The sequence below is a fragment of the Leptonychotes weddellii genome, chromosome 2, assembly GCF_054177405.1.
Source record: "Leptonychotes weddellii isolate Sample4059 chromosome 2, ASM5417740v2, whole genome shotgun sequence".
In the NCBI taxonomy this organism is placed as follows: Eukaryota; Metazoa; Chordata; class Mammalia; order Carnivora; family Phocidae; genus Leptonychotes; species Leptonychotes weddellii.
Window position 1 is genome coordinate 116481848 of NC_138370.1, and position 24659 is coordinate 116506506.

The 24659-nt window shown below is 37.5% G+C and overlaps 1 protein-coding gene and 1 long non-coding RNA gene across 10 annotated transcripts in view; one reads left to right on the plus strand and one right to left on the minus strand.

The window, feature by feature from the left end:
• The window catches only part of LOC145720173 (uncharacterized), a 57015-nt gene extending 52692 nt beyond the window's left edge, over positions 1-4323 (minus strand). Inside the window, exons 1-2 of the long non-coding RNA XR_014142960.1 lie at positions 4202-4323; positions 2997-3200 (exon numbers count right to left, since the gene is read on the minus strand). This is a non-coding gene — a long non-coding RNA (uncharacterized LOC145720173). The remainder of the gene's footprint in view (positions 1-2996; positions 3201-4201) is intronic.
• WDFY3 (WD repeat and FYVE domain containing 3) overlaps positions 1-24659 on the plus strand; it is a 261467-nt gene that overhangs the window by 191761 nt on the left and 45047 nt on the right. For 7 of the 9 annotated variants that reach the window (XM_081812198.1, XM_081812197.1, XM_081812195.1 and 4 more), the window contains 9 exons: positions 5849-5948; positions 8077-8237; positions 9064-9293; positions 10400-10509; positions 12286-12468; positions 13337-13494; positions 14591-14668; positions 16154-16381; positions 22887-22940. In XM_081812198.1, coding sequence (XP_081668324.1) covers positions 5849-5948; positions 8077-8237; positions 9064-9293; positions 10400-10509; positions 12286-12468; positions 13337-13494; positions 14591-14668; positions 16154-16381; positions 22887-22940 — 1302 coding nt within the window. The remainder of the gene's footprint in view (positions 1-5848; positions 5949-8076; positions 8238-9063; positions 9294-10399; positions 10510-12285; positions 12469-13336; positions 13495-14590; positions 14669-16153; positions 16382-22886; positions 22941-24659) is intronic. The other 2 variants (XM_081812201.1, XM_081812204.1) reach the window with 1 other exon arrangement.

The following is a 24659-nucleotide window of genomic DNA, read 5'->3' on the forward strand; positions in this document are numbered from 1 at the left end:
CCATGGGCCTCAGTGTGCCCACACTTTCTCTTGACACGGCGGCCTTTTCTCCTCAGCTTATAACTCCCTACTTCCGTCCCTCATTCATTTTATTGCCAGGTATTATTGCTCTTGGTGCCCTGTGCAGCTTAAGACATGGTGCATTGCACATAGTAGGTGCTTAATATGCACTTATTGAATTTTCCCCAAGGCAGCAAAGTTCTGGTTGCTTGCTATTTTAGCTCAGACTGCTATAACAAAATACCGTAGACTGGGTGGCTTAAATAACAGACATTTCTTTCCCCCAGTTCGAGAGACTGAGAAGTCTGACGTCAGGGTGCCAGCTTGGAGAGGTTCTGGTGCCCTCTTCCTGGCTTGTAGATGGTACTAGCTGCACTTGCTGTACTCCTGCATGGCAGAGAGGGAAAGATTCTTCTTACAAGGGCACTAATCTTCTCCTGGGCACTCCACCATCATGGCCTCATCTGAACCCAATTACCTGCTGGTGGCTCTGTCCCTTAATGCCATCACATTGAGGGTTAGAGCTTCACCATATGAATCTGGGGGGACACAGACATGTAGTCCATTGCCCTTGCCCATTCTCCTAATAAATGATGCAAATCAGCTGATGCACCAGAAAATGAGCCCCATGTGGCCACACTGCTGGCTCTAGAAATTGGTCATCCCTGAAAACCAAATTGGTCATTCACCTACAAAAAATCGCGAAAGATCATAGAGAATTTAATATATGATGAGTTGCCTGTACATTCATATTCTTTTGGTCACTTCATATGAGTAGGGTCACGCAGTCAGTCCCTTCCAGGGCTCTGAAAATAATAATGGTCTCTGAAGAGTCAGTCAGCGCAGAAGACTGACTGCTTGTCTCTCTGGGGAACTTCCCACATGCTCCCAGCCATTTGGCATCTGAACCTTCGCTTTCTCTGCTCCCTCTAGTGGCTAACACAGTTAATTTTTTTATTTGAAACCTTAAAACCACAGGAGGTACTGTATCTTATTCCTGTGAAAATATCTCTGCTCAGTCAGTTAAAAGAAATTGCTAATGTAATTCAGGTACCAGTCATGCTGAGGCTTTTAACCGGGACCACAATGTTTAATATTGGCAGAAAAATAATCGTTATCATCAGTAATTCATTTGGTAGAGTTTAAAAGCATGCCCGGTAGAGCTTGTCCTCGTTGAAAACTTTGAGAAGTAAGATGGCTAGTATCTTAGTGTATCGGGTAGGAATTTGAAGCACTCTGTGCAAAATGAAATGGTGATCAGAACATAACAGGATAATAAAGTTCAAAAGAGGTGTGTGCAAAACATAACTGAGCCAAATAATAAAAGACACGTGTGTGGAATATATGGGGAGATATATCCAGTAATAGCATTTTCAGTCTTGTAGGAATCCTAATAGCTAACTCACTAGCCGTGGATAAATGATATAATTGTCTTTTATTTTAGTTTTCTATATTTTTCAAAGAGAAGGTTTGATATAACATGTATTAACCTTGAATTAACGTTCTCATTGTTGCAGATAGTAATTTGCCCTACAGTAGAATTGTGTCTGATTGCACTGGGGAGTCAGGGGTGGCTAGGGTTATATTTCAGGGAGAAGCAGGGAATGTCAAGATTGAAACTCCCAGGTAGATTATAAACTCCTTAAAGTTAGTGACCACCTTTCACATGTCTTTTAATCTCTCACAGAATTAGTACAGTTTTTTGGTGTGTTCTTTTCTGTATTTTTAAATCATTTAACTCTACATCCTGGCAGTTCTTCTCAAACAGGAAGATATGATGCCATCTAATAAGAGAGATACACATTGGCTTTTAAAAATTAACTTCATATTTTGAGGAGCTTCAACTCTACTACATTCTCTGTACAGAATAAACGTATTGCACTACGTGTCTTCCTATGGTGTAAAAAAATAAATGGCAAGCATATGATTTTGAATGTTGGGATTATGAAGTCTTTATCTCTGAAGAAGTTCAAGAAGAGAATTATCCTGTATATTTACCATTTACCTACATGAAGGATGGAGTTTGAACCAACTGATTTTCAGTTCAGCGTATGTGAGGCAGGCCATCTTCAGCCTTACGATTGTTAGAATCTCACCACAAGATTATCTACTTACTTGACTAGATCTACAAAAGAATGTGTGAAATTATCTTTATTAGCAGTTAATAAAAATAAGATTCCCATTCATACAGGCTGACCAGAATGTGACACTGAGGCCAAGTGCAGGGGAGACAGTGTGGCTTAATTGAAAGGGCATGGGTCTGGGAGTGAGAAGTACCTCTTTTGAACTGTGGCTCTGTTATTTATTATATAAGCATTTTCATCTCACGGAGCTCAATCCATTCTCTGGGAAATAATTTATATACTGTCTCCCCTGCATGATTTTTGTGGGAGTTAAATATATGTAAATCACCAGCAGAAACGATCTTGAGAAGTTAAATGTGTGCTGGGGATAGCTGTGTGACCTTGGCCACTCTGAGTTCTCTTCAGCCCTTCTAGTTTGCCCATCTTTCAGAGGGTATAAAAATAGAGCACGTCTCTCTGAGGGCTGCTGTGAGGATTAAATGAGATCCTACATTACAGTTCCTAACCCGGGACCTGTGGCACGGAAGCCTCCCTCAGAAACTGCAGTAGCCTACGCTGGCATCGGCCCGGCTGTCCTGTAGCTCTCCCCCCGCCCCGGGGTCTGCTGTCACCACCGGGCGTCACACGGAGGGCCCAGGGAGTTTGCGGCGCATGAATACCACCATGGCGGCAGGAGGAAAGTGCAAGGGAACAGATAGGAAAGGTTTGGGCTGTACCTGCAGGAAAGATAGTGTGTGCTTGTCTGATGCCGTAAGTACTTTTCTGGGGTCTCCGGAGTTCATGACCCTCTGTTCCAGCCATCTTCTGAGAGACCTTCCCGTTCACAGCAGCGTGCAGTCCACCCTGGCTGACCGTAGGGCAATAAACAGACAAAAAGTGGGAAAAGGGGGCAAAGAGAGCTCTGTAACATACCTGAGAGAAGAGATCAGCTAAGAGGAGTACTTCAGCCAGAAGGAAGAAGCTCAGAACCCTCTTCTTTGAAGGGCTTCAGCCCATGACAGAAACCACATGACACCTGAAGTCTTTCTCCCAGAGCCGCGCTGCCTTCAGTGTGGGCAGCAGACGCCCTGGGCTCTCTGGCCTGTGCACGCGAAGATTCTGCACGGCGTCTGCAGGCTGCAAAAAGGAGGCTGTGATTCTTTGAGTACTGGTGTAGACTGGCCTCACTGTTTCTATAGGGAAGGCACCTGACAGCCACAAGCCAGAGCAGATCATAGTGCTCACCCTATCCTCCTCAGCCCTGAACTCAGCCCAGTTATCTGGTGTGGCCAACCAGGTTTATCTAAAAGATTGACGAGGAGATTATAGCAGAGTTGTTCGTGTGCATCTGTTAACTTCAGTATGGAGACTTTTAGTAAAGCTGGAAGAGTATGCTATAGCAGGTGAGGCCATGAACCTTTGCCATCAAAGAAACTGAGGTTTGAATCCTAGTTGTGACTTAACCACTCTAAGCCTCAGTGACCTTATCTCTGAAATGGGGTGATAGTATCTACTTCAGAGAGATTTTTGCAGATTGAGATAATGTACCTAAAACTAAGCACTGTGTCTGGAACATAATAGTAAGTCCATAGAATGATTTTTAAAAAAACGCCTCTGAGACAGCTGTGCATGCATTTATAAAGTCTTAAATCCTTTAAAAGTTAGGCTACAATAAATCTCAGCAAGAACATTTAAACTCAGCAATTAGAGCCAATAACAAGGATAAATTCTGGGTCATAGTCCTTCATATAACAGCTTCTGTGAGGGGATTCAGAGGATTAAATGTCTATTGGTGACTGAGCCAGCCTTAAATACTTGCAGAATACAAAAGAATATTTCTTAATTAAGTAAAGATAAATATTATTGATGAAGCTGCTTCTCTGTTCTATGGCCCCTCTGTCTGCAGACTCCAAAACTTTGTCTGAGATTTGATAAACTCTACTCATTATTACTTAATCCCATTAACCACCTTTAGTTGTTATGATCCAGAATGAGCACTGTCATCTTCAGGAGTGTTTAAATCCTCCTATAAATGGAGAGCCTTACTCTGGTAAACTTCGATCAGCTAAAGCTATTTGATAAAATGGTCTCTGATCTGATTACAAGGTAATCCTCAAAGATCTAATCAATCTGCTTACCACTTAAACATTTTCACTTTCTCTTCATTCGGCAGGGGTGGGGTCTCACTGTACCATAAGCATGAGGAATAGGCAGGGTGTGGGTGGCTGACGCTGTCCTCCTGACCATTGTGCTTCTTCTGTTCAACTACACGGGAAAATTGATTAAGATCGAAAACAACGTGACATGTCCTTCACTTTTTCCCAAATAGATACCAAACCAAATTCCTAAACACTGGTACTATTTTAAATGTTACTAATTAGGCCCATATTTTGTCATTTTAAAATAAAATAAATATGTCTTACCAGCAAAACAGAGAAATGTTTGTTGCAACTCTGGTTTAGCTGTTAGTTTTCAAATCCCTAGAATAAGTTCTTTGATTTGCATGTAGAATTTAGATTTTAACTGCTCCTTTAAACCTTGAAAATCAGACTAGAAAGAAATGGTTTTTTTTAAATGGCACAGATTTTAATATTAAATGAAGAACAGTAGACTAAAGCCTACTTTTGTAACATGGTCATAAACATAGTCCCAGATCTGTTTATTCAAGGATCTGCAAAGCATCAGTACTATGCCTGTATCTAAAACATCCAGATTTCTTTTTAAGAAAATATTTTATGTCAGTTTGTTGAATTGTTCAATGCCCAACTCCTGTCAAAAGCTGGCTAAAACCGCTGGCGTTTGAGGATGACAAAAGGATCTTTCCCACCTTTTATCCACTGGGCTCCCAGTGCTTTACCACCCAACTCACAGGTTAGATACTTGACATTTATGCACCTGGATTATATTACCCTAATTACCAATAGAAATGCCATCTGAGGACTGTAGTTTAACTTTGTGCCGCAAGCTTTTATTCAAGATAATTTTTAAAATCATCTTTGTACTGTATAAAATCCTTATCAAAGGTATTTGTCCTCTTTATAAAAATCCTTATCAAAGGTATTTGTCCTCTTTATAAAAATCCACAGAGAATATTCCTCTAAGAACAGTTTTAGGACTTTAGGACCTTGCTGACAATCTAGTATGCTTCTTTTTATAGACAATAAAAAGCTTTGTAAACCGTATCATCTTTTTTTTCCTCCTTCTAGATACCTAGGAAGCTCAGAGCTAAATTGTGTGCTTAGTTAACTTTTTGATATAAATATTCCCCTCCCTATTGACTTTACCCCCTTAATTACTAGATTCCTGAGGTTTTGTATTTGTTTTAATGGCTTTATGATTTTATCAGTATCTCATAATAAATTGCCAGCTGTCTTTGGAAGTGAGGTATACTAGTAGATTACCAAATATTTATTAAATACTTACATTAAATACTTAGAATACTCATGCTCTACCCACGAGTAGAATTGTTAGGTCAGAAGTATGTATATGTTACCCTTTTTTGTGGGGGGGAGGGTCAGAGGGAAAGGGAGAGAGAACAAAACATGATATTTGTGAGATGTGTTTTTGAAGACTGGATTCAAAAGATGATGGTGTTTCACTTCTTTTTAATTCTGTGGTCAGAAAAATAAAAGAACGCATAAGCATATCTACCATCTCTCATGTCATATTATTTACCAATAGGGTGTTTTTTTTTAATGTAACTATGTAAGTATGGTAATATAACTATGATTGAGCCCTTACCTTTGTTTAGTTGTTTGTTTCTAATTCTAAATTTCATTGATTAGGCTTCCCCTGAAAGATCTACAAGAACTCAGCAAAAAGAATTCCAAACTTATATTTTGGATAGTGTGATGGACCATTTGCTTGCAGCTGATGTTTTATTGGGTAATACTGTGTTTTATTTTCACTTTATAAAAATACCTAAAATCACTCTCTGTCTAAACTCCAAGTATATCTCCTTTTTAATTTTATCTTTTCTCTTCTGTGCATTTTTCCTTCGTATTGGTACCTTTCTCTAAAGAGAAAGAGGCCTGTCTAGCTCTTCCCTTTGAATCTGGGATAAAGAATCAACAACAGGTAGTACTTAAGTTGCTTGTCCACCTCTGGACAGTCGGGTGGCAGGAAGAGGACAAGTAAAGAGAAACAGTGTTATAAAAACCGTATTACATAAACAGGTCACATTTCTACAAATGTCTAATATTTTAAAAATTAACTTACTGTGATATACTTATAAATAAATTATAAACAGAAAGTTCCATGAATTATTGCCCAGACATCATGCCTATATAAGACCACTCAGATAGAAATGCACTGCAGGCACCCCACTTCCCTCCTGCCCTGATCCAATTACTGCTCACTGAATCACTGTCCCAACTTCTAAAACAACAGATTCATTTTGCATGCTTTTGAACTTTATAAATGGAATCATTCAACATGTATTTGTTGTAGTCTAGCTTCATATACTCAACATGGTATTTGTGAGATGTGTCCATGTTGTTGCCTGTAGCAAGAGTCCATTTATTTTCATCACTGTGGTATTCTATTTGAACATATAAATGTATCCATTTTGTTGTGGTTGGACATTTAGTAGTTTCTAGGTTGAGACAAATAGAAATAAAGCTTCTATAAATATTCTTGTTCATATGGGCGATATATATGTACAATATTTATACATATGTAAGATATATACGCATGGGTAGGATTGTTAGGTCAGAAGTATGTATATGTTATCCTCTTGTTAGGGGGGAGGGTCAGAGGGAAAGAGAGAGAGAGAACCTCCACCCAGTGTGGAGCTGGACACGGAGCTCAACGCGGGGCTCCATGTGGGGCTCGATCTCATGACCCTGAGATCATGACCTGAGCCAAAATCAAGAGTCCGATGCTTAACCCACTGAGCCACCCAGGCGCCCCTATGTTATTCTTTAGGATGGCTTCAGGACATAAATTCAAAACACATTAAGATATTCTTTCTGTATGTCCCTATCTAGTTACAATAAAAATAGAAAACTTGATACATGTACAGTGGAGCTAACATTTATATATAAAATAATGATAGAATTTAAAAGAGAAGGAAAAGTAATGATTTAACATGTTTGCTACTTAAGTGCCCAGTAATATTAATCAAAGAACTTCCATCCTATTCAATTATCATTTTGTTGCTAAGTCAGTCTGCCAAGAAATCTTTAGTATTGTCTTTAACATGTAACTCTCAAAGCATGGTGTCAAGTCAAACTTCTGTGTTTGTTTTTATCACTTGAGAATCTTCTTTACACAGTGTCAGTCTTACTATGTAAAAACCCAAAATGAAGAGTTTTGCATAATGGAGTAACTTAGAGTTAGGTAGGAATAATAATTACACTCAGAGGGCTCCAGAATTTCTAGGAAGGAGGGACTTACAGAAGGCATTTTGGTTAGGAGGCTTAGTCTTGAAGCAGTGTGTACACAGCAAACACACTGAAGGCCACTTGGGTAGCTTTTTGAGGAGAAACAGAACTGAAGGTAATCGTGCAGGGAGGGAGAGGTGCCCCTTGGCCCCACCAGCACTGATTGTAGTTTAGTTTTCACAGTTGTTCTGAACCTCTCCTATATGACTTCATTGTGCTTGAAGGTATATTCAGAACCAGAGTTGTGTTTGATGGTTTGTTTTACCCTTTATTAGTTACACAGAATCGATTCACAGCTAATAACCTGACAGCTTTTTTCTCAGAGATCCTCTGTCACTGCCAGTTTAAGTTGAACTCTTTGCTTATCACAGATGGTCTCAAGCAATAAGAGACTTCACACTCTCAATCCATAACTCTTTTATCATGTAGAAATTATTTCTTCCAACATTTGTCAGGATTTCTGGCCACGAACATCATTTTCTTAAAGTAGTACATAAGAGCCTAGTGGTCCTATTTCTAAATGTAGTAGATGAACTCATTTTGCCTTAGCCTCATTTGTTGGAGGACCTGGTCTTGTGCTGGTTGATAGCAATTTTCTTAGATACTTTTTTTTTCCTGCTTGAATTTAGGGGAAGATGCATCTTTGCCTATTACCAGTGGAGGAAGCTACCAGGTATTGGTGAACAATGTGTTTTATTTCACACAACGTGTGGTGGACAAACTTTGGCAAGGCATGTTCAACAAAGAATCTAAACTTCTTATAGATTTTATAATTCAACTAATTGCACAGGTAATGTCACTGTTAGTTTTAGAGTACATGTTTTCCTTGAAAAACTTTTCCTAATGTGTCAAAATTATTGGAAATAAATGTAACTAATAAGATAATGTTAACATTTAATATAAAGCTCAGCTTATTGAAAGTGAATAAAAACTGTAGAATTGTAACCCTTCCCCTACTTAATCCGTAGCTTCGTGCCAACGTGTCCCTTATAAAGTTGCCTGGTTCTCTCAAGCTTTGGTCTCTCACTGATCTCCCCACTTTTTGCTACCCAGATACCTGGATAGCTTCCTTTTGGTTTATTTTTTATTTTATTTTATTTTTTTAAAGATTTATTTATTTGAGAGCGAGAGACAGAGATAGTGACAGAGAGAGTATGAGTGGGGGGGGGCGGTCAGAGGGAGAGGGAGAAGCAGGCTCCCCACTGAGCAGGGAGCCCAATGCGGGGCTCGATCCCTGGACCCTGGGATCATGAACCGAACCAAAGGCAGATGCTTAGCCGACTGAGCCACCCAGGAGCCCCTTCGTTTGATTTAAATACCTTAAGTTGGTGTAAGTTGATAAGGTTTTTTTTACAGTGCTCAGGCAGGCTGCTGTGCCTCCAGGAGTGTTAGCAGCTCTCTGCACTGGGGCATGAGGCTCTCATCTCATTAAATTATATTTATGTGTCTCCTGGGTTCTGATCCTCATCATTGCAAGAGCTTTTTAGTTTTTAACTTAGCACCCTGTACTGAGCATGGCACCTGGTACAAAATAAACCTAATGTTGATGTGTGAATGAGAAGCAGACCATTTATTTCTGTCCATTTTACTAAATAAAGTATCTTTCATATCTTTAGTCAAAAAGAAGATCACAGGGATTGTCACTCGATGCAGTTTATCACTGCCTCAATAGGACCATCTTGTACCAGTTCTCACGGGCACATAAAACTGTTCCGCAGCAAGTAGCTCTCCTAGATTCGCTCCGGGTACTGACTGTCAACAGGAACTTGATCCTGGGACCTGGGAACCATGACCAAGAATTCATTAGCTGTCTGGCTCACTGCCTTATTAATCTACATGTTGGAAGGTAACTTTTTCACATTCAGTTTGCCGCCATGAATTTATCTTTGATAGTTTTCCACCAAAATTCTTTGTTCTACTTTTTTGATAGTAACATTTCTTTTTCCTTTTAATCTCAGTTTTAAAACTTCATGGAAAATATAAAAGACAAGGGTTACATTTTTGCAATGAAATAATGAGTATTTTTTTCTTTAATTTTCTGTCTTTAAATTGGTCATTCATCACCTTATGTCACAAATATAATTTAAAAAGAATGTTTACTTTTAAAATAAACATACACATTGTTGGAGGTTAAGAGGGATAAAAAGAAAAGAATGTAATGAATAAATGCAGTGCTATATGTTAAATGGGTGAAATTAGGATTTTTCCATTGATTGCTTTGACAGATGCTTACTTAGTGTCTAGACACTGAATTAGGCACTGGGATGACATGTGAGCAAGAAAGACCCCGTGGCAGGGTTTTGGAATGTGCAGTCTAGGAGGGGAAACAGACCAGTCAGGTGTCCTGGGTGCTCTGCTAGAAGCATGGTGCTTTGGGAGCATGAAACAGGTGCCCCTAGCTGGAAGAGATACCTGCTGAGTTACAACCTGAACGTGCTTGAGGAGGTTAGCCCTCCACAAAGAATGAGAAAGAGTGATATGGGAACAAAGAGCCATCTGTGTGAGTGCCCAGGGGAAGGAAAGAATATGGCACTTTGGGGAAACTCCAAGTATTTCACTGGTACGGGAGCAAAGGGTGGTGGGATGAAAGACTGGGGGGAGGTGGTGCATAGGCCTATGAGGAAAATGTTCTTAGGAACTTTCTGTAATTTTTAGGTAAAAATATTAATAGTGATCAGAAAGCACCTTAAATATTAAGATGCTCATCTTGATGCTGTTGTTTAGTTTAATTACATTTAGTCAAGTGGATTTGTGAGATCACCCCTATAAAATGGCATGTTCTTGATAAAGTAGTTCTGTTTTTGGGCATCTGCTGAATATCTCTGTCTGCCAGTTATGGAACTTTGTGATGGAGCCAGCATTTACTTCTCTCTGCAGAGTTACACTTAATCATTATAGTTTTCAGCTACAGTCATTTCCTTCATAGAGTTTAAACTGACTGGAATTTTTCAGCAATGTGGATGGGTTCGGACTGGAAGCAGAAGCCCGCATGACTACATGGCACATTATGATCCCCTCTGACATTGAACCAGATGGTGGTTACAGCCAAGATATTAGTGAAGGTAATTACCTCAATTTGTTTTCTTCCTTTTCTCTCCCCACTCTCCCCATTTCCAATATTTTATTAAGAGAGAGAGCATGATCATAGGAGCAGGGAGGGGCAGAGGGGGAAGGAGAGAGAGGATCTTAAGCAGGCTCCAAGCCCAGCGCTTTAGCCCGACCCAGGGCTTGATCTCACAACCCTGAGATCATGACCCAAGCTAAAATCAAGAGTTGGACGCTTAACTGACTGAACCACCCAGGCACCCCTCATTTCCAATTTTTAACATACACCCTGTCCCCTCCCCAAAAAACTCACCTTAGATACTGCCAACATTGGTAGCCAGTGCTCCAATAGGTCACTCTTGAACATACACCAGTATGCCCACCAACGTAAACCAATCCACTAGCTGTAGCTCTCCTTATGCCAAGATGGGTAAACCACTTAACCACTGATACTGCTAGCCCCTAACATTCCATGGTAACACTGGGAGATTTGATGATACTTACATTTGCACAAATAGTAGTACCAATACTAACATGGCATTTACCATTTAAGAGAGCTGCCTATTGGTAGTGTTAGGCAGGTCTCATTAGAGGTGCAAATACTGCTTGAGACAGGTTGTTGCTGCTACCATTTTTATTCTCTTTTATTTGTTTTCTCTTTTAATTTAGTTTTCCCAGTGATTTTTATAAGTATTGTGCATTAAAATCTTTGGAGTGTATTCATTTCTGATTTGCACATTGGTCAGTAGAAGGTCATAACTGTAATAGTATTTGTCTCCCTAGCCATACATACAATGTGGTAGTTTTACATATGATTTTATCCTTTGGAAGTCCAGCACTTATTCTTTCCTTCACTTAAGCATTAATTTATTCTCTGTCCTTCACTAACCCATCTTGAAGCCCAGACACTGAGAACACCCCCAAGGAACTGACAGTCCAGAACATTGGTTCTCAAAGCAAGGTGCTGGGACTAAAAACATCAGCATCATTTGGGAACTTGTTAGAAAAGCAGATGCTCTGGTCCCACCCAGATCTACTGAATCAGAAACTGTGGGTGGAGACCAGCAATCTGAACAGGCTATTCAGGTGACTGATGCTTGCTAAAGATTGGTCTAGAGCAGGAGTCAGACAAATTAGCAAGGAATCCAAAACAAGATGGAATTTAATAGTAAATGTTCTTTTAAAATGTTTGTTAGGGCGCCTAGGTGGCTCAGTTGGTTAAGCGACTGCCTTCGGCTCAGGTCATGATCCTGGAGTCTCAGGATCGAGTCCCGCGTTGGGCTCCCTGCTCAGCGGGGAGTCTGCTTCTCCCTCTGACCCTCCCCCTTCTCATGTGTTCTCTCTCTCTCTCTCATTCTCTCTCTCAAATAAATAAATAAAATCTTTAATAAAATATTAAGGAACAACTAACTTAATTTTGATCTTATTTTAAATATTCAGATGTAAAGCTTTTTTATTTTAAAAGCTTACTTTTAAATGGGGGTAGGTTTTACATAGAAGAAGCTAGACAATGAAACGTGTATGTAATTTCCAGTTTTATAAATAAAAAATGCAGTCTTCTGCATACATAGGAAGATTTTTTTTTAAGTTCTCCAAGTACCCAGCCACATTGGTTAGCTGAATAATTTTCTTTATTGAGCTTAATACTATCTGAAGCATTTTTTTTGACAATTAAGTACTACAGATGAGATTCTTAGATGTAAGACATGAAGAAAATTACTACCTTTATATTGTGTTTTTGATAAATTGTTTTTTGTTGGTTTTTTGTTTGTTTGTTTTCCTTCATTTCCTAGGGCGTCAGCTTCTCATAAAAGCTGTCAATAGAGTTTGGACTGAATTGATTCATAGTAAGAAACAAGCCTTGGAGGAGCTTTTCAAAGTCACTCTACCTGTGAACGAAAGGGGTCATGTGGACATAGCTATAGCAAGGCCACTCATTGAAGAAGCTGGTTTAAAGTGCTGGCAGAATCATTTGGGTAAGAGGGTCCTCAGACATCATGTGACTAACAGATTTACATGCGACTGTTGTATATGGGTTCACTTTAGATACGTAATTAAAACTCTCCCAAAAGGATGTCATGACGGCGGCAGAAGTGAAAAGCAACACCCATTCTAGAATGACTATGTTGAGATTTGGCTTTTCTTCTCAGATTAAAAAAAAAAAAAAAAAATTCTAAAACGTGTTACACATCTGGCATCTATGAATTTGGAAGATGATACATTGCTCACAGATGTGATTATGGTCTCTGTCTTGGCTATAAATCCATAATCCCTTCTCTATAATTCTGAAATTCAGAAAGCCCTGAAAACCTAAGGTTTTTTCATGAATTTGGTGCCCAAAATCACTTGGTAGCAAAACCTAACTTACCGTTATGTGTAAATATTCACACATTTTGCTGCAGAAATATTAATGTGTCCAGTTATGGTTTACTGCCATTGACCCTTGTATTATATAACATACAGTGTATGTATCATATCACCTTTTTATATTCAAAACCTTCTCAATTCCAGAGTATATGCAGCACCAAATATTTTAGATGGGGAGTTATGAATTGTTACTAACATAGAAACGGAATACAGTTAAAATAAGTTTGCATTTTACTGCAGAACTGTGAAGTTTCAACCAAATGTAAATTGAGCTAGTACATTAATTGTCAGGCAGCTATGCTTACACAAGATCACCAGCAAGTAAATCTGAGATATCTAAGAGAATGTCTGTGTCTATAATGTAAGCTGCTTTTGGCAACTACAGAATTGTGATTTGTGGCCATGATGCAGAAGTGTGAAAAGTAAGACTAATAAATACATGGAAAATTGTAAAGTAATCTAATTTTAATCTCGTAGCCCATGAAAAGAAATGCATAAGTCGAGGAGAAGCTTTAGTGCCCACCACACAATCCAAATTGTCCCGTGTCAGCAGTGGCTTTGGTCTTTCCAAGTTAACAGGATCAAGAAGGAATCGAAAGGAAAGTGGTCTTAATAAACACAGTCTTTCCACCCAGGTACATTGTTTGTTTTCATCGGTGGTATTATTAGAAATCTGTATTTCAAGGTTTAGCTGTAGTGTTTTATATAACACACTTAACATGTACAAGCACACGATTTGAAGTGGGACATTTCTGCATTTTTGCTTTTAGAAGAAATAACCCAGATTATGAAAACTTCTCCCAATTTATTATGATAAAATTGCATTGTGAGCGTTGTGTATGCAGACCCGCTTCGTAAATGGACATAAGATGAGATTCAGATTATTGATATGTGATCAAACTATGGGTAATTTTTTCCCCCCATTTTCCCAAACTTTTAATGATTTTGTTACTGATCATTATATAAATTTTAAAGCAGTAGCAGAACAAAATGTTTTTTTTATTCTTTATAATCTTGTCACATATATTTGTGATTGATTTTTTTTTTAAACTTACCTACCTCCATTAATTTCTTCCCCATCATACTTCCGTTGCCATCCTAGAATCTTAGTGGCAGCGGTGAAAAGGGTCTGGGAGAAACAGTGTGTATCTTTCATTCCCTATTTCAAGGTTGGGTTCTCCAGGAAGCACACTGAGAGGGTGTTTATTGCAAGATGGTTTTTACGGGTGCCCTTGTGGTCCATATTTGTGGAAGGGTAGGAAAGGAAGTAGGATTGGTCACAGGGAAATACCAGGTTACAAGGCAGGTCTAGGCTCAACTGACCTAAGTGGAACTTTGGGGCCAAAATGGCCTGTCACACTTGACCTGTACTGAGCTGAAATGGCTGAGCCTGCGTACCTTCAAATCAGCCAGTCCTGGGTTTGGGGTTTCTCTACAGCTGAGGTCATCCCTGAAGGTGCTGATGGCACTTGCAGAAGCTGTGGGAGCTAGCCTGGCCTTGAAGGGGCATAGGGATAAGGGGAAAGGGGGAGTGGATCTGTGCCTATCACACAAGCCTCCACCAGATTCATCATATAATTAATCTTTCAGTTTTTTGTTTTGCCTGTTTTGTTTTATAGTTGTATCTTTAATGGAATTTTAATAAATTTACTTGGCATTATTTTAAGGCTAGTTAACATTTTTACAGGAAAATCCATGAAATACTAAGACTCTTTTTCCATCCATTGTTAGGAGATTTCTCAGTGGATGTTTACACATATTGCTGTTGTCCGTGACTTAGTAGACACACAATATAAGGAATATCAGGAGGTAAGAATTCATAACCACAATAAAGGTTTGTTTTGCATTCCTCAAGTGAGAAAGAACTCTGTTTCTCATGATACTTTTTTTACCCCTTTTAAGAGTAAGTTGCTGAACTGCATTCATCGTCAGATGATGTTTTTAATGATCCCTGCCAATGGTTACTTTGGTCATTGTTTTTAAGATAGAAAAATTTGAACTTTCTAGAGGCAGATGGCATTAAAAAAACAACAAACTGAAAATCAGCACAACTGAATCCCATTGACATTAACTACTGACATATTGCTTGTGTTGTCCTAATAAATATTAAAATACAAGAAAATCCCTCTCTTTCAGACTTAACAAGGAGACTATGAAAATATGCATCAAAGTCTCTGAAAAGTCTCTTAAAATTCAAAAAAAATTTAAAGCCAAAATAATTTTTTATTGTAGGCACTTGGTGTTTATGTTGGTAAGAAATAAATTCAGTGAAATCCTCTTGGTGAATTCATAATTGCTCAACAACTTATCCTAAATATTTTATTTCCTAAATATTTTATTTCTAAGTGGCTGACTTAGATCTATCAAAGGTTTCTGAATGATAAACTGCTAATATTTTATGGGCATACATACACTAGCTAGTTGTTATAGGGGATTCACCCCCCCCCCCCCCGCCGGAACACGTAAGTACTACTGTGATATCATGTAATTTCAAGATTATTCATTCAGTAATCTTCACTATATAAAGAGATCTTTATTCTTAGATTGATATTATGTACATATAGTCCATGAACCATTAGATAAGGTAGTTATAATTTATAATCATCTGCTAAATTGCTATACATCTTGACATTTGTTAAATAGCAAGAAGTTATACTAGTTCAGAAATTTTCATTTAAGTACAATGGCTTAGATCTATCCCAGTGGTGAGTTGAAAATGGTTTTTCTTTTATTTTTTATATGAACATCAAGTTCTTTATCAGAGCTGCATGTTTATATCCTTTACTTAAAATCTTTGGAAATGTTACCAAGCTTACCAGTAAGCCAATATGCTGGCAATGTTTCTTGCTCTGATTTACTAGATCTTCTCCTGTCCATGTTCTAGTACCTGTTTTATAACTTAGGGGTGGGAGGGGGAGAGTCATCCTTAAATTACCATGTTTATCTATTGACTTACACTGGACTAACCATTTCAGTGTATTTTCATAAGTAGTATTACCAGCTGCTTGCTTCAGTGTTCCTTTGTCCTGGTGTACTACACCCTCTCCCTTTTACGTACCTGTCATTTACTTGGTGCTAAAGTAAACACTTGGGCCCCCACAACAATCACACCTTCTCACAAAATCAGTAGGCTACTGTAACCATAAATAAATATAATTTTACTTTCATAATATTGACTGAAATGATACGTACTGGTTTTGTTTCCAAATATTAACTTGGTTGTAAGTTATTTGTAGACTTTTGATTATTACTCCTGCTTTTGCTTGAAAACCAACCTGGACTCCCTCCCCTTAGCGTCAGCAAAATGCCCTGAAGTACGTGACGGAAGAGTGGTGCCAAATCGAGTACGAACTGTTGCGGGAGCGAGGGTTGTGGGGTCCCCCCATCGGCTCCCATCTAGACAAATGGATGTTGGAGATGACAGAAGGGCCCTGCAGAATGAGGAAAAAAATGGTGCGAAATGATATGTTTTATAACCATTACCCTTATGTGCCAGAAACGGAGCAAGAGACAAATGTAGCGGTGAGTATGCAGAATTGAGTGTTTCTAATGACTCTTTCAAGTTTCTCTTCTTCTTGGCAGGTGTCAGTTAAGGTCAATTACCTAAAATATCTAATTTAGGAAATTCACTAAGCTATATTAAATTCATCATGCAGGGTGGTGGTGGTGGTGGAATGCAGCAGGGAGACATGGAGCGAAGGGGTTTAGCTTCCAGGCTCTGGAGCCGGACTGGCAGGATTTAAACCCTGGCTCTGCCCCTTCACTAAGCTGGGTGACCGAGGACAGGCCATTGGGTCATCTTAGGTTCCTGTTTCCTGATGCCTAATGTGGAGAAAAAGAACAGTTCCATCTCAAAAGCTGTTAGGGTTAGGTTAATATTAGTGAAGCACTTAGTGCTTATTTTGTGCAAGACACTGTTCTGAGTGTTAAGCAAATAAATATTGGCATAAGCAATATTCTTTGAAGAAACACAGAAGAGGGCTAAAGAATAATAGCCTGAATATGTAGATCTTTCTGTGTATGTTAAGAAACTTCATCACTGATTCCACAGGTTTAAAACACAGCATTTGCCCATGAGTTTTTTTTTTTTCTTCAGACAAGTCACCCTCCCCAAAGCCTTTATTCAGACTTTTGCACGTGACTAGAAAAATTTTGTCTAAGCTGTTGATGGTCCAGGAATCATGTTTTTAAGTTTAGGAAAATATACTCTCCCAGTAAAGCCACTACAAGTTTAAAAGAGGAAGCACAAGAGTATAAAATCTACTGAATTTAATTCTGAAAATCCTTACAACATTTCTTTTTTTTTTTTTTTAAAGATTTTATTTATTTATTTGAGAGAAAGAGAGAGAGAGTGAGAAACAGCATGAGAGGGGAGAGGGTCAGAGGGAGAAGCAGGCTACCCGCTGAGCCGGGAGCTCTATGTAGGATGTGGGACTGGATCCCAGGACTCCGGGATCATGACCCAAGCTGAAGGCAGTCGGTTAACCAACTGAGCCACCCAGGCGCCCCTCCTTACAACATTTCTAAATAGTAATTCAACTTTTTAGTGTCCAATAATAATCCTTTGCCTCCAAAATGGAGAGTACTTTTGTCCTTAGAAAACTCATGTTTGTCATAGAAGCACAGCTTTGGGAGTTGAGAGGGGGTCTCACTGGTCATCTCATCCCGCCTCCTAATACTCTCATTTTAATGTTTTATCAATTACAGAGACATCATCAATGAAGCATCTTACCTGTTTTTGTGCCTTGTCTTTGAAATGCGTCTGTAGTCCACACTTAACAGCACATCTCAGTTGGGACTGGCCACATTTCACATGGGCAGCAGCTGCCGCAATGGACTGGGGCAGCTCTAGAGAGTCCCTGATTCTTAGACCGCTGTTCTGTGACTTCTTAAAAATCTATACTCCTTTTTGATAAACAAAGTTCTTACGTCTTCCTTTAATATCATTTAAATTTTTTGAGGTATCATTTAAAGTTTCTTAAAAATTAGTATTGTAACTTTAAAAAAATACAGTCTGGAAAAGCATATTGTAAGATTCCCCCCCTTGCCAAGCATCTGACTGCGCCATGCTTCATTAAGACAGAAAGGTGACTATCTCTCTAGGGAACATATCCCACGCTTTGTTTCACTTTAGTGTTTAGCTGCCTCTAAAATAAATCTAGTATAAACTCCTGTACCCAGTTAGAAACCCAGATCACTACAAAGAATCATCCACTGAAGAACATTTTCGGTTTGTTCTTCTTGGATGTTTGGATAATAGGATTTTAGAATCTGTGAGGTCATAAAGTTCAAACACTTGCCCAGTATAGAAGTTTTGTTATATTTTATTTTAAAACTTTATTTCAAACCCTTCATGGGTTTGAAATTCTTTCACATTCTTGACTTTATATTTGATTCTGTCACCAATTGAAGAAACTAAGATTTATAAAAGAGGCTTGGAACATGGGTCTTCTAATAAATAGTTTGGATTCTATGATGTGGGGGCACTTTGCATTGTTCCCGTCTCTTTTTTTTCTGCCAAAACCCTGGCTCCCATTTATTTTGTGGTCAGCGATTTCACTTCTATCCTGATACTTCTTAGAGTATAGGTCTTAGAGCTGCTAATATATATTATTTAAGATTTTTCAAGATAGCTTCCTAAAGTTCACTTTTCTCAAAGCTATTCCATTCTGTCAAGAATGTCATAGTTGGTACAGCTGTAACTTAAAGCACCATAATTTCTAGTACTACTGCACTATGGAAAAAAAAAATTAATCCACCCATACTTTGTAACCTTTATCAGAACCTACTTTTGTCCGAGCAAACCAGTAATACAGTTTCTAATTCTTAACCTTTTTCCCCCAAATAAATACTTCAAGCCTGTAACAATTTGATAAAATATTTCTTATTGAGTCAACAATCATATAAATTGAATCCATTCAAGAATACTAAAATACAAGATAAATATATATGCTCTCCTATATATGGGACCAACTCACTATTTTTATTTAACTGAGGCATATGCTTTTGAGTTTTTTTTAACTGAGGCATATTTTTTACTTACATAACCATAATATTTTTATATTGTTTATTCCTTTCCTTCTTTATAACAGTGCCATTCACTTTATAAAAGTATATTTAAACTTCTGTATCAGATAAAAACAAAATAACCTATTCGGGGTTCACACTTACAACCTTAGTATTATTAGCATTTTACGTAAGCAAAAGCGTTCACCAGCCTGAAAAGTCTAAACAGACAGTCTCAGAAATAAGTATGTACCATATGGAACTTATTTTTTAACCAGATGGGTTACATATTGGGAAATACAAGGCAGTCAAGAAATGCTGGAGATACATTAACAAAAAAGGAAAGAGTGGGTGGGAAGGGGCGACAGTTACAGAATGTGGAATTTATGTGGCTTAGTTCATGCACGAGTCAAGGTTAATCTGCTATGATGAAATTTTCTGAATGACTGATTATTTTGGTCTTGCCAGTTCAAAATCCTTGTAAATTTGAAACGCCATTAAGTGTCCACTTTTATTTTATGGAATATGCAGTCTGGCAATGTTGATAGCAAAGAAAATTCCCAAAAGAGGAAGCAACTGCTATCCTACTGACTTCTATCATGAAATCAAAGAAGAGCCAGATACAAAGTGCAATGAGTGCGATACTATTTGGGAAAATATCCCAATTTTACAGATGAGGAATCAAAACCTAGAGAATGGTCTAGTTGCAGCTCCTAAGTAGTAAAGTACCATATAATGAGTATATAGGATGACAGTTCCTTAGAAGTTGAGTCATTTTGAGAAAGAGCTTCCAACCTTTGATGGTTTTGTGACCTTATTGGTGGACGGTGAATTTCTTCGACAGAAACAATATACTACGTTTTGTCTCTCTAATGCTAACAGAGTATCAAGAACTTAATAAATGTTGAATGAATGGACTACCAGCACTCTTTCTTCCGAAATTACAGACTTTTTCCATTGCTTTCCCATTCAGCATTCTGTAGAATTTTCCTAATTCTGAAATTTTTCCACTAAAAAGGACTAGAGCCAAATTACAAACTTTGGGCCTAAAGTTTATATAACTTGGCAGAGGGCTCTACAAGGAAAAAAGTATAAACTTATGAATATGAAATTACTTGAGCGCCTCTTTCCAAGGTTTTGAAAGGATCCCATGGGAAGTGAGGGCTGTTGAAGTTTTTAAGCTTTATTAACTTTATAGAAAATCCACCTCTACCCCGAACAAGATTCCAAATTACCTCCCAGAGTTAGAGATCAATCACTTCTTCCATTTCTGTTCCCATAAATGTGTTGCCTTCCTTGCCTGCGTGTTTATAAAATAAAGTCAGTACTTTTTGCAATGTAAGAGCTATGTGCCAACCTAAAAATTGCTTTGGAAGCCTCTTCTTGCTAGGTAAAGGAGGCTTTATCTGAGCAAGGGCAATTGACTAATCTTTTGCCTTTGTAAGAATAATTACTGTTCCTAAGTGGCATTGAAATTTTTAGTTCTGTTGCTTAAGGTGAAAGAATACAGTGATGATTAAAAGTTATTTTCTTGTTTTAAAATCTTCAGTGTGTTAGAAATGAATCGAGTGATTTTTTTTCTTTAGTCATTAAAGTTTTATTTCTTAAACCTTGATACTGTTACACATTGTATGCAGGATAGCTTACCTATTCTAAGTTTTGAACTTTGTTTCTTGATTTTTAAATTAGATGTTTGTTTATAGAATATAGAATATATCTTTAGAGTCTCATTTGCTCAGACTTAAAAGCTTTGACAGTTTATCTACTAAAATTATTTTAATAAAAGCAAGAGTAATAATTTTTGTCATGAGAAAAGTTAGGTACATGTGGAAACTTACCTATTCTCACATGAAAATAATTCCTCTTTGCACAGCGACTTTCCCTGTGGGGTAATTTCCATAACTAAAACAGCTATGCTAAATTGCACTGTAATTCTGTATTTTAAGTGGTAATGTCAGTTGTAGATATTGTTAAGATGTGAGCCTTGGGTATGATGAAAATACAAAATCCAGTGGCTCTTAAGCAATGGTCTCATTATTCTGAATCCTACGGAAGGAGAATGAGATTCCATATTTTGCCATTAAAAAAAAGAAATCACACTTAGATACAAAAACCAGGTTTTGATTTTGTGATCCCCTTATTTTCACAAATTTATTTTCATGGAATAATAATCTCAAACAAATTTATTGTTTGCAAATACTATTGGGGTGAAAACCCCACTATCTGCCTTTTAATTTGGGGCTGCTTGGGACAGAGGGGTAATTGACTTACTTGAAGGTTCCTTTTCTAATGAAGGGAGTTTCCTGTGGCTGCCTCCACAGATATTTTTTATGTAATATATAGATGTCATAGGACTCAAAGAAACTAAGCAACTCATTCAGGAAATTCCATTGCCAGCATTATAGAAAATTTTGAATAAAAAATGACTAGAGAATTATTTTCTAGAAATTCTGACTTTGAAAATTTAAGATTTCTGTGTAAACATAATTACAATAATTAGTTATAAAATTTTAAGTAAAAGAGAGCTATGATAATACTGAAATTATTGGTACAGCATATCTCTTTACTGTGGGTTGAATGCTGTGCCTTGGAATAAAATAAGAGCCTCAGTCAGTGGATCAGTGGTAAATATGTATTAAACCAGCACTGTACCGTATGTTGCAGAGAAAATAAGGAGTAAGCATGTCAGACCCTGCCCACATTCTGGTTGGGGATAAATAGTGGACATTAAAGTTGCATTTGACAACAGTAATGGGTTCATTTTGCTGTATTGGTCTATCACACATCCAGCAATCTATCTTGGGGGTTTTTTTTAATGAATTTCAGAGAAAGTTGCAGAATCAGTACCCTTCACTCCTTAACACTTCCACATGCATGTCATTAATTAGAGTTGAGTTTTTGTTTATAATTCTTTTTTTATTGACATAAATTTTACATACATTGAAATATACCCATCCTAAGTGTACCATCGTGTGTTCACATATTTGTATTTTATACTCGTATAGCCAAAACCTGTACCAAGTTAGAGAACATAGATGTATATTATAAAGATTATTCTTCATCACAGGTATGTTTTTAAAAGTTTGCTTTTAAAGAGAAACGTTTACTAAAACCATGTGAAGTATTTGAAAGTATGCCTAGTAGTCCAGTGTTTGTTTTGCTTAGGGAGAAAACATTTGTGAAATCATTTTGCCGATGCATGTTTACTGTGGGGAAAAGTACTAGATGTCGTCTCCAGCTAAAACTGAAAAGGAAGAAAAATTGGAAGTAGTATCATTGTCTGTATGTAGCTATCTGTGCATTTTTACATAAGCCACACATGACAGCTCAACAGAAGCTGCCCTCTTGTTAACTGAGATTTTATTCTAAGAATAAAATTTGAAGCAACCACCTAATATTTTTTAAAGTACTTTTTACAAAAACTTTTGGTCTGGAGGCTGATGACCCAGCCGCCCTTGTGCTTTCAGCCTTTCTGGGGTTATCGCTATGAAAGTAATAAAGTAGGCATTGGGCTTTTATGGGAGGATGTTTTTTCACTAATAAGCACCCTTTGATTTCTGTGGTATGGGGTATTGGAGATCATGGTGTAAACCAGTTGCTCCTGTTACAAAACAGATGTAGGGATAAGCACAGTGAAAGGTAGGTGGAGGGCAACAGCTAGCATTAGATTCTGTTATCCAGTTTTCAGTTTTTTCCTTTTGAAGCCATATAGAGTTGCCTGTCAATCATCCGTGACACTGGCCACCTGGGCTGAAGTTTTGTGTGAGACTTTTAAGTTAGTCCTGTTCAATAGCCTTGAGAGTTCTAGTGTATTTTCTACTTTAAAATTACTTTTGGTAATTAGAAAAAAATAATTATAAGATGCTAAGTGATTATTTCAAACAACTTAGGATATCATAATAATTTTCTTTGAGTGTGTGCATCTTCCATATTTCATACAGTCCTCACGAAAATTTTATTTTTGTGGTGTTCTTTATGTTGTTTTTTTCTGATGTATCTATACTTAATACCCTGTTTTCAGTCTGAGGTCCCAAGTAAACAGCCCGAGACACCTGATGATATCATTCCTCAAAAGGTAAAACACAAATTACCATAAGAGAATGCAAAATACTTGCAGTTTTCTTTGTTTTGTTTTTGGTTTTTTAGTGCATGGTAGGCTAGACTAACATAAAAGGTTGACTTTCAGTTTGTTCTTCCTCTAAGTTCCTTAGAGTTAAAAAGTCGGTGTCATCCGTGCTGAGAGATGTTCTAGTCTTGGCTTTGTTCTAATTAGCTTCCTAGGGCCTGTGTGCTGCTCACTAACAGGCTGAGTATTCACTGCTTTCACCGTAAAATGTATATTGCTTCACGTATAAACTAACAAGTTCTGACGCATGTTAGTAATGGGCAGCCTGACACCCTCAACTTTTTTCTTTTCATTTGCTCATTTAATTCTTCCAGATACTAAACTGTGTGTATCTTGAGAATGCAAGGAGTATCCTCTTTTAAAAATCATTTGTTCAATCAGAAGGAACAATGAAAACTAAGGTTATACATAGATCACTTTTTAAAATACAATTTTAACTTATTTTGTTTAAAAATTTACAATTGTTTTCTTTTTCCAGAAAGATTCAGTACGTAATTCAGTTAAGAAAAAAAAAAAAAAGGGAAAAAAAGGTAGTTCTTTAGAATGCAGAAATATACCTCAAAATATTTAGGGAAAAAAAACATAGTTCCAAGTTGAAGTCAGTAACCAAGTAGATGTCTCACATCTATTAATTCATTGTCTTGCCCATCACTAACTATGCTTTCATCATTTTAAAAATGAACAGTTTTGAGTTGAAGATAACTGTTATACCTAACATCGAATTGGTATGGTACAAAGTTTACTACCTCTTCTTTCATTTAAAAAATACTGCAATATTCTTATTAGTTTGCTCATCAGATTGGTCCTTCCATCATTGTAGTATCATTTTACCTCATTTTAATACTTTCCTATGTTATATATTTCAATTTCTATTTATTGCATATCATTCCTCAGTTAGCTTGCAGCTCTCTTGATTCCCTGACTCTGGACCTGAATTTAAAAGAAGGGTAGTATGACCTCAGTTAGGTAGCTTTTTATCTTGAAATAGATTCAATATTTCAGTCTAAATATTCCAACCAATTGGACACTTGTTTTCCACTTGAGTTGTAAGTTATTTGTTTAAAAAGGTCTTGCTTGAAATAAGCATGATTTTGGATAATACATATTGACTACTTGAGTTGAAGAGTAGGCCAACAGAGTATTTTTAATTAGGTATTTTTATAAATGGGAAAGTGAAATAATGTTTAAAAAGTGAAGGGGTTTTTTTTAGTTTATTTAGTTTAGAGAAAGAGAACATGTGTGTGAGCAGGGAGAGAGGCAGAGGAAAAGGGAGAGGGAGAGAATCTCAAGCAGACTCCCTGCTGAGCATGGAGCCCACCGCAGGACTCAATCTCTAGACCCATGAGATCATGACCTGAGCCCAAATCAAGAGTTGGAGGCTCACCCAACTGAGCCTCCCAGACACCCCTAAAAAGGGGAGGTTTTAAAGCATATTTCAAACCCCATCTTTTTTTTAAATTGTTAATCCAAAGTCTGGGTCTAATTCTGATTGAGGAACCTGTATACATACTAAATTTTCCTTATGGTTTTACAGTTTTGAGGGCATTTTAGACCTTATTTTTTTCATTATGTTATGGTTTTAAGAAAAAAAAAAAGTTTAGGTTAGCTAGAGACTGTATTTTTAGGATAAATATTAACTCTTAAAAAGAAATGCTCTTATATCCTAGG